The following is a 15128-nucleotide window of genomic DNA, read 5'->3' as shown; positions in this document are numbered from 1 at the left end:
TTTTCATATCAGCAAGTTTGGTTGGTTAGGTTAGGTTATGACAGTTTAATTTTATAATACTAAATTTTAAAATTAATTTTATAATCAATTCAAAATTATAAGTAACTTAATCATTAATTAGATTTTTATCTTATATAGTTTTTATATTATCAGCAAGTCTGGTTTGTTAGGTTATGTTATGACAGTTTAATTTGAAAAATTAAACATTTATTTTATAATTTTCAAACAATATTTTATAATTAAAAAGTTCATTTTATAACTAAAAAAAAAACAAAAAATTTAAATTTTTTCAACTTAGCAGTTCTAGCGGCGAACGCTGACACTACAAGATATGTTAGCCTTAGTCCCTCCCGTGTGCCCGATGGTTTTGGGATGCGGTGGGACTGAACGGACTGAATCAACTGATGGGAATTGGGAGGGAACATTAACAATAACAACATTGGGAACTAGGAACTAGGGTCGGTTCGGTTTAGGTTAGGACTTAAGGAAAGGAAGGATAGCGAACGTAGATAGATAGGATTAGAATCGATCCCCTGGTTCAGAGATACGATCAGTGTGAAATATAATTAATTCATGCACTTATTACAGGATAAGAATTTGTAATTTTAATCTAAGTAAACAATTCTTACATAATGACTGCTTTTGAAGGTGAGGAAGAGTGATGAGTATTATGTAACTTAGTAGGCCTAAACATGAATTAGGCCTTAGCTGTTAGTTTTATGAGTTGGAAACCGGCAACTTATTTTTGGACCAATAACTTAGGCCTATTAATTGAGTTAGGCTGTTATTTTAATGATATACGGAAACTTTTGTTTCTTAGCTGAGTACGGTACCTATTTATAGGACATCAAAGAATTTCTGGGTCTGATGACTAAGTTATGTGTACAGAGAACCTCCGATAGCCTATATAATCGGATACATTTCTTATATGATATAGGCCTAGGCCTATCTTAAATAGCCTATCGATTATAACATTTCACTTGTCGTGAGCTAGGCCTAAATAGAAACAATAAGTTAACCAATTTCTATATTACTGACAGTTAAATAAATTTTATGAGGCTGTGAGAATTAGGCCTACATCTGGATCATCACTTCAATTTGGGTACAGTTTCTTAACTGGGCCATGCCATTATCGATTGAAACTATCGATTCGATTAGTAAACCTTCATGCGATTTTTCACCATCAGCAAGGTTGGTTAGGTTAGGTTATGATAGTTTTATTTTAAAATAGATATATTTAAAAATATCGATTATTAAGCTAATCAATATTTTCAATTCGATAGTTTAAATCAATTAGCATAGCCCAGTTAAGAAACTGTACCCTTTAATTTTCCCCTTTAAACATATAGGCTATTAAACGTTAGATAACTTTAATATGTTTTTAAGTTAAGTTATAGATAATTACATATGTTAATATAATAATTGGCACTTTTGGGGGAAACGCCTATTTCACCCTGAAAATCACATTTGAAAATTGAGAAAAATGCTAGAAATCAACAATTTTTGAGGCTTGAAAATTTTCTTTTTAACATGTTCGCTATTGAGTGTCACATATACCTAGGCCTATGCGACGTCGCAGTCATTGCCACAGACCAAGGTATAGGCCTACATTTGAACCTTACGCATAGACTGGCTGTCACTTGGTTAACAGTACACACAGACCACAGGCAAAAACCTGTAAAACAGTGATCATTTACATTGTAATACACACAAAGTAAAAAGAAGTTGTGTACAATTCCTCAACTTAGGTATGCTAATACCGATTATTAGTAAACCTTCATTCGGTGTTTTCACTAGGCCTATCTGCAAGTTTGGTTGGTTAGGTTAGGTTATGACAGTTTAATTTTATAACTAACTAGCTGGCCCGACAGACGTTGTACTGTCCTAATGCGGTTTTATGTCAAATGCTCGTTTATTTTCAAGATGAGCTCGTTTGCATGGCTCAATCACGTCCTGGTTGAAGTTCGTTCGCCACACTCACTCCCCTTTAGGTTAGAGCTTGTTCGCTGCGCTCACTTGCCTTCAGGTTAGCTCGTTCGCTACGCTAACTCGCCTCCAGGTTGAAGTTCGTCCGCTATGCTCACTCACCTTGCGATAGTTGACTGAAACCACATAAAAATATTGCCTTCTAAAATTGCATCAAACAGCAGCCTTAAAATACCAAAACGGTTACCCAGCTTAGCTTCATATAAAACTGCTCAAACCTGATACTACAAAAAGGTCCAGTCTAGATCAATTGAATGCATTTGGATCGTGACATTCATGAACTGGATTGAATTTCTTTTGAACCAACAATGTAGACTTTTCTCACGCGGGTTGGAACTTGCAAGCGCTTGTAACCAGCTTTCTTTGTGAACGCACCCATACATAAAATACGGAAACACAACAGTGCCATTGCATCTAATCTCATTTGCATTTCTTTACTAATTGAGCTGTATCCACTATGAACTCATGGAGGTGGTGGTCCCCTACTGTTCAAGATCAATTGCCATATTCATTACAGTTATGGTCTACTCTATGCACAAAATAGCAAAGAGCAGTAGTGGCGATAACAGGCCCTGCGGTGCTGGGGGGCCTGTGAGCCTTAATCAGGATTTTTGGGAAATTTTACTGCGACACGGGCCCGCAATTGTGCGACAGGCTCAGCCACAAGGGCCCCCTATCATAACAATATTTATAAGAGAATTAGCATACGTTTTTTATGACGGAGATTCGTTAAAACCAGTAGAGAGAGCACTAGGACAAGTAGTTTACAACAGCTAAACTGACACTATTGATACTTGACCAATCGATATAAATTCTCTATCAACCTAAGTAAAAGAATTGTCATCATTCGTGCAGTTTGCATCAACTGTCCTTGTGGACTGTGTGAAGGTCCTATAATAGGGCTGTATTTAGTACCAATGTGGCCCCCGGCCTAGGAGGATAAAACATTAATGTTAATCCTCCTAGCACTCGGCGGGTCACACCAGATAGGGGCCTCTATGCTGATTCAATTAAATGAACTTGAACATTTTTTAACGATCAAATCGGCGAATCAACCTAGGTGGCTAGGGCCCTAGCTAATAAATAATTCCATTCTTTCATTAGTGCTAAAGAAGGATTTTTATTTCATTTCATTCCTTACAATTAGGAGGCTGCACTTTGGATTGGTTGACTTCGCATTTTAGATTTGTTTACTTCGAGTCAGGTAAAAAATTGTTACTCACCTATGGGCCTTGGCCCAAATCAGATTGCTTCAAAATCTGTTTACTTTGGAAACTATTGATTTTTATATAATACCGGTATCGATTTTCAAGCCGAGCAGAGCCTGGCCTACAAGCTTGAGAGATCAAGCACAAAGTCAAAAAATCAAGCTCAAGCCGATTTTCTCAGCACTCAATACAATAATGCCCAATTAAAAGTAAAAGCTGTTATGTCCACGTGGACCAGGCTCACTAAATTGAAAGATTAGGCTTACGCTTTTGTCGCGATCGCAGTTATTGACAAAAACATTTCCCCAAGAGGGGGGGGGGGGGTCGTCAATGAGGATGTCTCCGCAGCCGCTGGAGATGTTCAATAATTCGACGTGATTTTGGAAGACGGTAATGACATTTATTTTTCAGCGAGAGATATATCTACAATTTTCCTGTGATTGAGAAAAAAATTATTTCCCTGTCACCATGGGCCGCGGGAGATATTAGGGATTGGGAAATGAATGCGAGAGACGATGATGTTGTTATCTAAAGATGTCATAGGTTTGATTACAATCACGGTAGACTATGATAATGTTTCTTCCATGACTACGGGAAGTATTCATTATTTTGGTAGGTACAATAATGAAAGACGATGATGACACCTTGTTGCCTCGGGAGATGCCGTGCCAAGCCATAGTGCAAGTTTAAGTGGTAATACATGTGATAATGTTTTAAAGGTTATTGGGAGAGTGAGCCCAGCGAACAAACTTGTGGGAGGGCCCGCAGGGTCTTTATCTGGCAAAGAGAGACTATAGGTGTACAATTTTATGTGATTGATATGGTGAGGCAATGGACCCTCATTCCCATGTCTATAAATTTCAAGTTTGACAGCAACCTCAGGACCTCATCAACCTTAGGACAGAAGTCCTAAATTTGTGAAATTTTGCCATGAGGTTGCTGTCAAACATGAAATTCATTGACATGCAAATAAAGGATGTTGGCCGACGTGGGAAGGGAAGGAATCGAAATTGCAGTGTGAGAGAAGACCCCCTTCAAAGAATGATATAAAAATTGGTATAAATAATATAATTGGTAAGAAGGATAAATACCTGCTTCTTAGTAATGCAAATTATTAATTGCAATTGTACACCAAATCAGCATCATTGCAATAATCTGAATTACTAAGGAGCAGGTATTTACACCAATTTTTATATATTTAACGTAATCCATAGGCTAACAACAAAAATTAGAAGAAAGAATGTTACTGCTTTCTAGACAAGACAAACTTATATTTTTATCAAATAAAAAAAGCCTCCCACTGATTAAATTTCTGTTTGGTTTACAATTACAATCAAAGATGGCAATTCATTGATTAAGATCCAAATACAATCTGAAGGTTTTTTTAAAGGATATGGAACCAGTTATCAGTAATATTAACTCCCTCTACCAGACGACAGACCCAATAATTTCATATTATCTCCTTCTTCTGTATGGTTAAAGAGCTTGAATGAACAAAAAAAAAAACACTGATTCAGCAAAACCTTTTGAGCGACCTGTTGCGAAATGAAAGAAAAGGAAATATTATATCCAACAAATTCATCAACCTGTTTTATTTGGTTGTTAGTTGAATTTGCCTGAAACCTCATGTGGGACGATAGATTTTGACAGGTTTCACCTAAGTACCTACATGAATTTACAAAGATAATATAATTTTTTTTAAATATTACTTACTCAGAAAAAGGCTATTACATAAAAAAGGTATTTAATTGGCCATAGGCTATAATGTTAATTTTAGACCGCTATTTAGTCACTTTATTCAAAAGTAAAGTTTTAATATGGTACTTGTTCAAATAAATATTTATTGGTACTGTGCTACTTACATTAGGATATGCCTTTAGTGTATTAACTTATTATTCATAGTCAATTATTATTTTTATTTAAAAGATGGAATAATAATAACAACTCTAAAAACTTTCAATTCATACTGTAAAAAGTCAAACATAACCAAAGAAACAATGAAATAGGTAATACTAAGTTTTTTTAATACAGTTTTTTTTTTTTAGTTTTTACATGAACAAAGGTTTCAAGTTTTTACTTGAACCAATTCTCACAACTAACACTGGCAAGATATTTCGGTGATAGCCTGTTTCTATCCGTATTAACTGTCCCTCCTTTCTTTGGACACTTGTTGCCATGTGAAGAAGATGTTGCTTTCCAAGGGTGTACAGAGATGGAATTAAAGGTTTTAGGTTCTCTCAGATTTGAGGGGGCTTACTGAAATACAGTCTCTATTCTTGAGTTTTTACTTGAACCAATCCTCATCACTGACACTGGCAAGATATTTTGGTGACAACCTGTTTATATCTGTATCAACCTTTTCTTCTGCTGGGGAGGTACTTACAAAACATTATTAGAGAAGATTAGAACAACTCAAAATTTTTTCTTGCGAATAATTCTCAGAAAACCTAAACGAACTAGCTCTTTTCCATTATAACAACAGTTATGCATTCTACCAGTTCAACATCTTTTTATTTTTAAAGTCCTGAGATTGTTCTTCATCCGGAGCGGAAACAGAGAAAATATAATTCCAAATCATCCTTACAGTACAATAAGTTTTGCAAATAATCTATCAAATTACCCAAAGTAAACAAAACTTTTTTTCAGACATTCATTTCAATACTTGAGTCCAAAATTTTACAATCAGCTTCCGCTTCATATTAAAAATACAACAAATTTCAAACACTTTTGTAAAAGAACAATCACTTGGCTTAGTTCTCAACAGGATGTAGGTTATCTTGCCAACTCTTTGGTATAAGATTGTGTTACTGTTACCTTATTTTATGTGTATTTTGTTAACACTTTCTTAGTCTAAGTTTTGCCCAGATGTTACAGCAGGCGGATAAAATATTTGTCATCTGATGCTAGGCTCAACAATTTATTAAGGAACGCGGCAGCGTTCCGCCCCGCCAAGTCCCCCAGCGGTACACAGCTGCTGCAGTGTATATATACATGACGTGACAAAGTGGCTTTTTTACTCGTCTATAGCTCTGAAGAAACAAAAGCTATTAAAATAATTGTTCATCCACTGGATAGGGGCAATCATTCTTGGCAAAATAAAAAAAAGAATTTAAAAAAAGGTTGTGTTTGAGCCAAGAAAAACTAGTTTGAAAATTCACAAATTTTCCGTGTTCTCCTACTTCTCCTTAAATGTTGACGGACCTACAGCCCAAACCACTGGCTCAATTTTAATGTTTTTTATGTTTTTTGAAAGCCCTTAGCGTGTAGATGTGCCTTTTGAGGGTCACAAGTCGGTGCGTTGACCCATAAACCCTTGGCAAGCCCTCAAAGTACGATTTTGGCCCATTTAAATAACATGGGATTAAAATCAAAACAAATGAAGGATCAGCTGCGATTAAATCTCAATTAATTTAAAATGTTAGAGAAATTCATAGGATCAGCTGAAAAATTATTTTAAAACTTTTATAAAGTATTTTTTTCAGGTATACCGAATGATTTGAGCTACTTACTATATAAAATTACTTAGAGCAGTGATATTCCCCGATACCTTCCATTGAAAAATGCAGTGTACCGATGGTACACTGGTACAGCAGCTCGTCATTTTTAACAGTTTAATACTACTTATCAAAACATATGAAACCTAGGAACTTGAAACTTAGTACTAGTACTAAGGTTAGTTTTAACATTGTTTCTTCATAATATTGCCAAAATTTATTTAACTAAATAAGGTTAGTTTTATGTTTTGATACACTAAAACAAATAAAACAATCGGGAAAATCCGTCTACGTATGTTAAACAAGCAAAAAAGTGAATGTAAAAAGTGATATGTAAATTTAGGATAAAAATGAGTTTTTCAATATTTGTTTTGCCTTATGCTATTTCTAACAAACCTAATCTGTTTGATTACATTTTTACTTCTCTAATAAGGGCTCAATTTACACTAGTCTTTAGATATACGGGTTTAATTATCGGAACACTTATGTAACACCAATGCATTTTATGTGTAGTTGTGCCCTGGTCTATATATAAGAGAAAAGAGGATTTTTATTTTAACTGTTAATTTTCTACAAAAATAAATACAATCTAACAAAAAACCACTAAGTGGTAACACTTCCCCCGCCAAGTCAGCAACCCAAAAAAGACAATAAATCACCACTTTTCCGCCAAGTAAAACAATGTAATGTATGTAAGTTTGGCCACTTGGCGGCAGACTTTTGCTTGATCACTTTAAAAAATACCATAAAATTAGTTTCATTGAGCAAGTATCTCTCCCAATAGTACATTGCTAGATGAGAGCTTATTTTACAAAATTTGACCTTATTTGTGTCACATTTCATAAAATCATAATAGTGATGGTTTTATATTTACTGATTACCTCGAAATTATTATACTTAGTTGGACTAATTAATTAGAGAAGTTGATTTGTGAAATTATCCACCAACGTAACTTTAATGAAAAAAAAACAAGCAAAAGTCTGCCGCCAAGTTGCCAAACTTACATACATTACATTGTTTTACTTGGCGGAAAAGTGGTGATTTATTGTCTTTTTTGGGTTGCTGACTTGGCGGGGGAAGTGTTACCACTTAGTGGTTTTTTGTTAGATTATTTATTATGTATGATTAACCTTTTAACTGGCCACACTACTTGAAAAAGTGACCAGTTTACATTTCTCAACAATTATTATGTTTGTAAAGTGTTTTGTAATATGGGAAATAAATTCATTTATTCATTTATTCTTCTGTCTTTGAACACTTGTTGCTATATGAAGAAGATGTTGCCTTCCAAGGGTGTATAGAGATGGAAACACAGATTACACAGATGGAAACACAGATTTTTACGTCCTCCCAGATTTAAGCGGGTTTACTGCATTTTAGGAAAATAACTCAGTGGATTCCGAGGATGAGAATGAAGGTGGTCCCTTGTTTCTTACCTTCAGCAAGCTCCTTGTATACCTTCCAGAAGTCAAATGTAGGTTTATGATATTTCTCCTCTTCAGTAATTTGGTTGGCTTCTTTATGTAAAACCTTAACTGCTGATTTAATTTTAATTATCACATTTGCACAAGCAACTGGGGAATTAAAGTGTAAATTCTTAAACCTGGGGTCCAGAATAGTGCTTACTGCTAAACAATGGTTCTCATCTACTTTGCTAAAGCGTTTGGTCATTTCGGTTTCTAATGCTTTTTTCACAGCTTATGTGGAGTTTCAAAAGTATCCAGATGAGAAGAAAAACAGTTCACTATTGGAATTATTTTTGAAATAGTCAAATTTTTTTCAGAAAATTTCTGTTGTTTTATACTTATACAGTCTAAGTAGAAACTCAAAAACAACCCCAAGCTCGTGCCTAGCGTGCTTAGGACAAAAAAAAAATTAATAAAATAAAGTGTTAACTTAAGCTGGTGTAGATCAGTGATTTCAGAGGACGTTGGCGTTGACGTCTCAGGGCTGTTGTTGTCACAGATTTAAATTTGGCTTACTACAGTCAAAAGTTCCAAAAAATGCTAAACTATGTAGAAGGTGGAGTTCCATCTGCTTTTCACATCAAGTACTACTTTCTTGACTTTGCTCTCTGGTACACCACTCTCTTCCTGAATTTTTCTAATTTCGTCTGAGTTTATATCACTGTTCTTGATGTAGATTACAATTTTCCAAACTTTCCTGATTACGGAATCTATTTCTGGGGTAGATATAACCGCAGTTGTCATACAATTCAATGTGTGAGCAAAACATGGTATCTGCTTATTTAAGAAAATAGTCTGAGCTTCCAAAACCATGTTGCTATCACTGTCGATGTTGCTAACGATGCTGACCACTTTCTCAGAGGGAATATGCCATTTTTCAAGTACCTTTTTCAGTTTACTGCCTTAGTTTTTTTTCTCCTTGGGGGCTGGGGTAGCATTACCCCTTACTACCGCTACCTGAAAGATTTTTGTAGCACCAGCAACCTTTAAGATTAGTCCACCAACTGAAGTCTCCTTGTGAAGCCAATCAGTTGGTGTACACCCATTTCCTTTATTTCACTCAGTAGGCATCAGGAATGCTTTCCAAGGTATTTCAACCTCTTCTGGGCTAACAACGGACATTCCAGCCATATGTGCTCAGCGGATCCCGCTTCGGAGAGGCATAATCTGCACTGATCCGTTTGTTTAAGCCATATTGTTCTGAGGTACTTCCTCACTTGGCCATGCTCTGTAAGGAGGCCTATCAAGGGGCTTATTTCCCTTTTTTGGAGGTCAAAGATGTTTCTCCATTCCCTACTAAGAAGATTGATGATTTTATTGTCTTATGCATGGGGTATTTAACCATACCTTTTTTTATCCCCCTTCCCAGGCTAGGATTTTTGTTCGGCCTTTGCACACTGGGACACCGCACAATGGTTCAGGCTTGACGAGTTCGGACTTCCTCGCCCGCCAGGACGTAAGCTCTTTTGTTTCCTTTGTGCCCAGTGTGACCTGGGATCCATGCAAGTTGTACTCTGTTGTGTTCGCCCAAAGCCTTCAGGGCGCTCCTGCAGTTCTGCACTTTCGATTCCACCACGCAGGTGTCGATTGCTTTGAGAGCAGCTTGGCTGTCTGAGAGGATAAGAATCACTCTCCTCTTCAGAATTTTATCTAGCTGCAGTCTTACACAATGCTCTACTGCCATGTCTGGACGACAGTTGGCGTTTTGCCGAGGGCCTTTGAGAGGTGGATTCCAATCCCATACATTCCCAAGTCCTGACCTGCCTTTCCTCCGTGATCCATCTGTGTAAAATACCATCGCCTGTGTTTTCCCTTAGCTTCTGCCACTCTCCTCTGTCTGCTATGGCCACTTGGTAGGGTTTAGCAATGTCGTGCTTCCTAATCATGAGATCTGAGACCGTCATCTCCATGTCTAAACTTGGGAATTCCCTTAGAATTGACATGTGACTTGTCCTTCTCGAAAGAGATATTTCTCCTTTGCTGCAAGTCTCCAGGGCTGCCCTTTTTTTATATCCAGTCCAAATAGGAGTGCGCCTAGAATTGACTCCATCACCACTGTCGGTCATGATCTTGTTGTGCCACATACCCCGTGCAGGCAAGTCTTTGCAGCTTAGCAGCTGCCCCAGTCTGTTCTGCCTTCTGCCACCACACCACACCTGGGATGCATATTCCACCATAGGCTTGACTATGGCTTCATCCACCAGATCAGTCTCGGGTTGAGTCCCCATTTTTTGCCAAATGTTCTTCTGCAGGCACCCATGGCTCCTGTTCTTTTGGCTATGACGTGATCTATGTGCCTGTTCCAAGTCTACTTCTCATCAAAGTATACACCCAGATATTTAGTCTCCTTGACTGACTTGACCCTCACTCCCATTTTCTGGGGTGGGAAGATTTTGGTTCTCCATTTCCTCATGAAGGTCAGATGCTCAGTTTTTGTGGGGTTAATTGTCAAACCTTTGTTTGTGTTGTACCAATTGTCGATGAAATCTACTGCCCGCTGGGTAAGGTCCTCAATAGTACCTTAGTGTTTCCCTCTCACGGTCAGCACTAGATCATCGGCAAAGGCCTGTAGGGCAATGCCTGTTTGTTCAGCTTCCCTCAGCAAGCTGTCGACCACGAGTGTCCATAGTAGGGGAGATAAGACTCCTAGCAGACACCCTCTTCTGGCCTCGACTGTAACTAGTCGCCGACCGTGGCTGATATATCTCTGCTTTGCAGCAGAGCCATTATTCAACAAACAACTTCTTGCGGAATTTCTCTGTCTATCAGTGCTTCCTCTATTGAATGATAGAACACATTATCAAAGGCTCCTTGGATGTCAATGAAGACTCCTGCAAGAATTTCCTTGTGATCTAAATAATAAAACTAATAAAAATAGATATCTTCTCTGTGAAAATTTAAAAATACAATTTCTAATTTTTGTATCGTTTTTTTCACTCTACCGAAGGTACTGTTAGTTTACGATGAGATAAAGTCTTCAGCCACGCTTCATTGTCCAAACTTTCTTCAGGTACATTTCTACTCATTGTTCCAAGTGATGGGTCTACTTTCCTGGACCTATACGCAACATATCACCCGGATTGAGCTGGCTACAGCGGTGTCAGGCCAGCTAAGTCACAGCGCTATACCCCCCCCAGTGAAGCGGCACCGCGCCGAGATCAAAGAAGAGGCGCAGCCCCTTTCTAGTTGGTCCTGGTCCTCACCAGCTTTGGCTTTGTCCAGGAGTAGTTCCTCCTCATAGTTTGTGACAATTTGCTCGCTAATACATAACATAATTTATGAGGCTGGACAAACTCCCTTCTCCTCCTGAAATTATAAGAATGCACTAAATTTATTACTTGCTCAGATTCATTTTTTTCAACAAGAATTGTTTCATAAATATATCGCCCATCAACTGTAAAAATTTATAATTTCTTAAAATGATCTTTTGCCTCATCATCTCGTTTAAGCTTAAGCATAATACTGATTGCCTATTTTTGCCGCTTCAGAATGCAATTCATGTTTAATTTTTTTGTTGACCCATATAATGGCTAAACTGAATGAAAGATGAGAATGAGAAAATTCCGAAGATAATTTTGGTTAAAACTTTCTGTGTGTGTTTATCCCAATTAAAATGTTCATCTAATGTTAAACCCAGAAAGCCGGTCGCCCTCTCTGTTTGTAGGCCAGGAGTTGTCTGGTCTGGAACATTTGCTCCGTAAAATGTATTTTTAAACTAAGCAAATCCCATCTTCTTGGTGAGTTGTTTAAAAACAACATAAGAATTGAAGAGAGCCATGTCCAGTATAAAAAAATGTATACCCTTTGGCATATCTCCTCATTGTAGGAAAAGAATCAAGTTGTTGTTCCTCTCGGTTGATACCGCCCAGCAAGCTATTGTAGAAGGGGACGAATTCAGGCTTGTTTATCACTTCTCTGCTGATTCTGTCTCTCTCTCTTTCTAGCTGTTTTCTTGTTCCCTTTACTATGGAAAGTATACAAGATACATACTTCTTTTTTGTCCTGCCATCTAAAAGCCATCATGTCATGGCTAAAAGCAACTTCGTTGTCACCGACAGCAAGTTTTCCACTTCTGAAAGTTTCAGACATATCCAATCACATCGAATTAATCTGTTTCAACCTATGGTAGAGGAGAGGTGAGGAATACCAGTTGTCAATTGTCAGAGTATGACCATTTCCAGAACATTCCTTTACCATTTCAATGACTATGGCCTCGCTCACCAAAAGTTTATCCTCCTCAGCTATGTCTCCACCCCCTTCCTCCACTGTGTCACCTTGTTTGACTTCAACCCTCGTGTATATTTTATATTTTGAGCAGTATCCACTGCTTGACTCACAACTTTTACAAAACTTGATGCCGAACCTGGCTCTTTTCTTGGGGTTGAATTGAGCATACTCCAACCTCACGAAATTTCATCTAGCTTTCGTCAACTGCAATATTTTCATCAGCCAAATATATCAGAGAAAACTTTTGGTTCATATAGTCAATGACTACCTCAGATTATTGAAAGTTTGTCATTCTGGGACTTATTTTTACTATCAGTAATGTGAAAAATTGTCGATAAGAGGCATGAGCCTGTGAAGAGGACGGTTATTGTTTCGTAAATGTATGAAGAAAAAGAAGAATAAATACAGGATCAATTTTTTTTCTCTTTTTGAACCAGAAGGTTTGACGCTGTGATATCCTGGTGTCACGCTCAAAATTGTGACAGGGGGTTGTAGCTAGGGATCATAAGACAAAAACAAATACTGGTATAGAGAAACTAATAAGCTACTTTATCATTGCCAAGAGAATTAATAGAGCAATAACTTTTTTAATAAATATGAGAATTCATGAATAATTTAATTTTTTTAATCTAGTTATTGAGTTCATGCACACCAAAATGAAAATGTAAAGTGCTATAGAATATTTGATCTAAAAATTATAACAAAATAAATTGAATTGTTAAACATTATTAACCTTAAGATTCAAATAGTAATCAGATTACCTCAGACAATCACTGAAAATACTAGACTTATACTGGAAAATTATAAGTATAAAAAAATTGTCGCCTTACAACAAGGCGACTGCTGGAGTCCCAAAGGACGGACTGTTGACTAGTGTGTTACGTTTTTGTTAAAAAGCTCAAACTCAGTTCCTCCGTGTTGCAATCGCTGAGTCCACCGAATTCAATGGTCAGATCGACTAAGTAGGTGGGCATGTCATCAATAACTTTGTACTCTATGTAGCAATTAACCCAACACTGGTATTTGAATTGTGAAATCCAAATACCAGGTCTTTTACTTTAGTCAATCACGCAACTTTAATGCAAGTGTTACGAAGAGAAGACAGGTTAAAGTTACCTTGATATAGGAAGGAGAGCAGACGAACATTGTCATCGAGGTATCATGCGTGCATCACCTATCGTACTGTAGACATTATTGCTTTTCAATTCTAAATTTACATAACATTGTTGCGTTTCAATAAACCTTAGCTCAAGTTTGATTATTGCAAAATTTAATATTTTCTTAGAATCCTGATCCCATTAGGGGGTACTCTCCCTTCAAAGAGTTTAAGTGGTGGCAGCGATACCTGTGTTTAGATGGTTTGACACCACTCACAACTCATAACAGGGCCCCCAAAGAGCTTATCCATTTAAATTTGTCTCTGGTCTTGGCTTCTTTAAGGGCCTGTAACTTTACTTAATAAATTCTTGTATTGCAATTCTCTACGCTCGGCTCACCGATTGAATTATGGCTCATTGAGTTGTATCGTTTGTTATATTTTCTGCTATTAGTCTGGAAGAATTTTTTTAAACATACAGCTTGATCCCTTTCTATTTTGAAAAACTAAATTGGGGTTAGACTTTAAAATTATAGTGGTTCAAATAGTATAGTTTATAACAAGAGTAGAAAGTGAGTCATTACATATTTGAGACCATGTTGCGAGATTTATCGAGCACTTTAAATGGTCGATCATATGTATAGACCGACTTTCAATAGTTATTTTGAAGCTCAATGTATACTTTTTCATTGTAAAAATAGGGAGGACTATTATTATATTTATATACCGGTACTTATATATATATATATATATATAACAAAATTCACTCAATAAGCTTTATTCATTTCAGAAATGGGCGTTCTTCCTGAAATAGGAAAGGCAGTGGAAGAAATGGACTGGATGTAAGTGTATGATTATAATTTTTGTATTTTGTGTGTGTTTATTTTTAACCCTTCCCGGACAATCAAAAAAAAAAAAGACTTTAAATTGTTTTATGACAATTTGTAAAATGCAACCTATTTTATTTTTCTTAATTGTTCCGGATGAAAATAAATAAATTTGATTTGATTTTACTTATGTACTGCTATGGCCATTTGTACCCCAGTCAGTCGGCCTACTTGGCCTCAGAAACACAGTCTTCAACAGTCTCTGTCCTCAGCATCTTCTTCTTGAACTCCCAAGCGTATCTTATGGGCGTTTTCACACTTCACAGCTCGTCGCCAGCACAGCGCTGGCCCGTCGACGTCGGTAATGTTATCATATGAAAGCTACACACTGGTGCTGTGACGGTGACGTGCTGGCGACGTGACGGGACGTGCTGGCGAGCCGCTGTCCCCCCCGACGTTGCTGTTGGCGTGCAGTCACCGTCTGCGTCAGTAGTCTCTGTCATTCAGTACAATACATCACAGCCCTGGTCTGAGTACAAGGTGCGTGCTTTGTTTCCAAGATGGAAAAAGAAAATAAATAATGAAATGTTGGTTTACTCATACGAAAGAAATTGAAACATTTCTTAGGATCACAAATTAACTACTCAAATAAATTGTAGTAAGCACCATCAACATACCGCACTTTCAAAACAGGGTGTGAACCCACCTCTTTCTTTCTGACTGACGCTTACTTCTTAAGTACAACAAATATTATTTTCGATTAAATTCAGCCATGTTGCTTCCACCAAATCTAAAAGCTGGCTGCACTGACTGCAGTTAAAATA

The 15128-nt window shown here is 37.1% G+C and overlaps 1 protein-coding gene across 1 annotated transcript in view; it reads left to right on the top strand.

The window, feature by feature from the left end:
• The first annotated feature begins 453 nt into the window (after window positions 1-453).
• Window positions 454-15128, top strand: part of LOC128985898 (ATP-dependent RNA helicase Ddx1-like) — a 123368-nt gene continuing 108693 nt past the window's right edge. Inside the window, exons 1-2 of the mRNA XM_054405871.1 lie at window positions 454-648; window positions 14268-14319. Coding sequence (XP_054261846.1) covers window positions 633-648; window positions 14268-14319 — 68 coding nt within the window. The 5' untranslated portion in view covers window positions 454-632. The remainder of the gene's footprint in view (window positions 649-14267; window positions 14320-15128) is intronic.

This window comes from Macrosteles quadrilineatus, unplaced genomic scaffold (genome assembly GCF_028750875.1).
Source record: "Macrosteles quadrilineatus isolate MER2022 unplaced genomic scaffold, UCM_ALF_1.0 Scaffold_2__2_contigs__length_208266976, whole genome shotgun sequence".
NCBI classification, from domain to species: domain Eukaryota; kingdom Metazoa; phylum Arthropoda; class Insecta; order Hemiptera; family Cicadellidae; genus Macrosteles; species Macrosteles quadrilineatus.
This window is presented reverse-complemented; position numbering and strand designations above follow the sequence as displayed.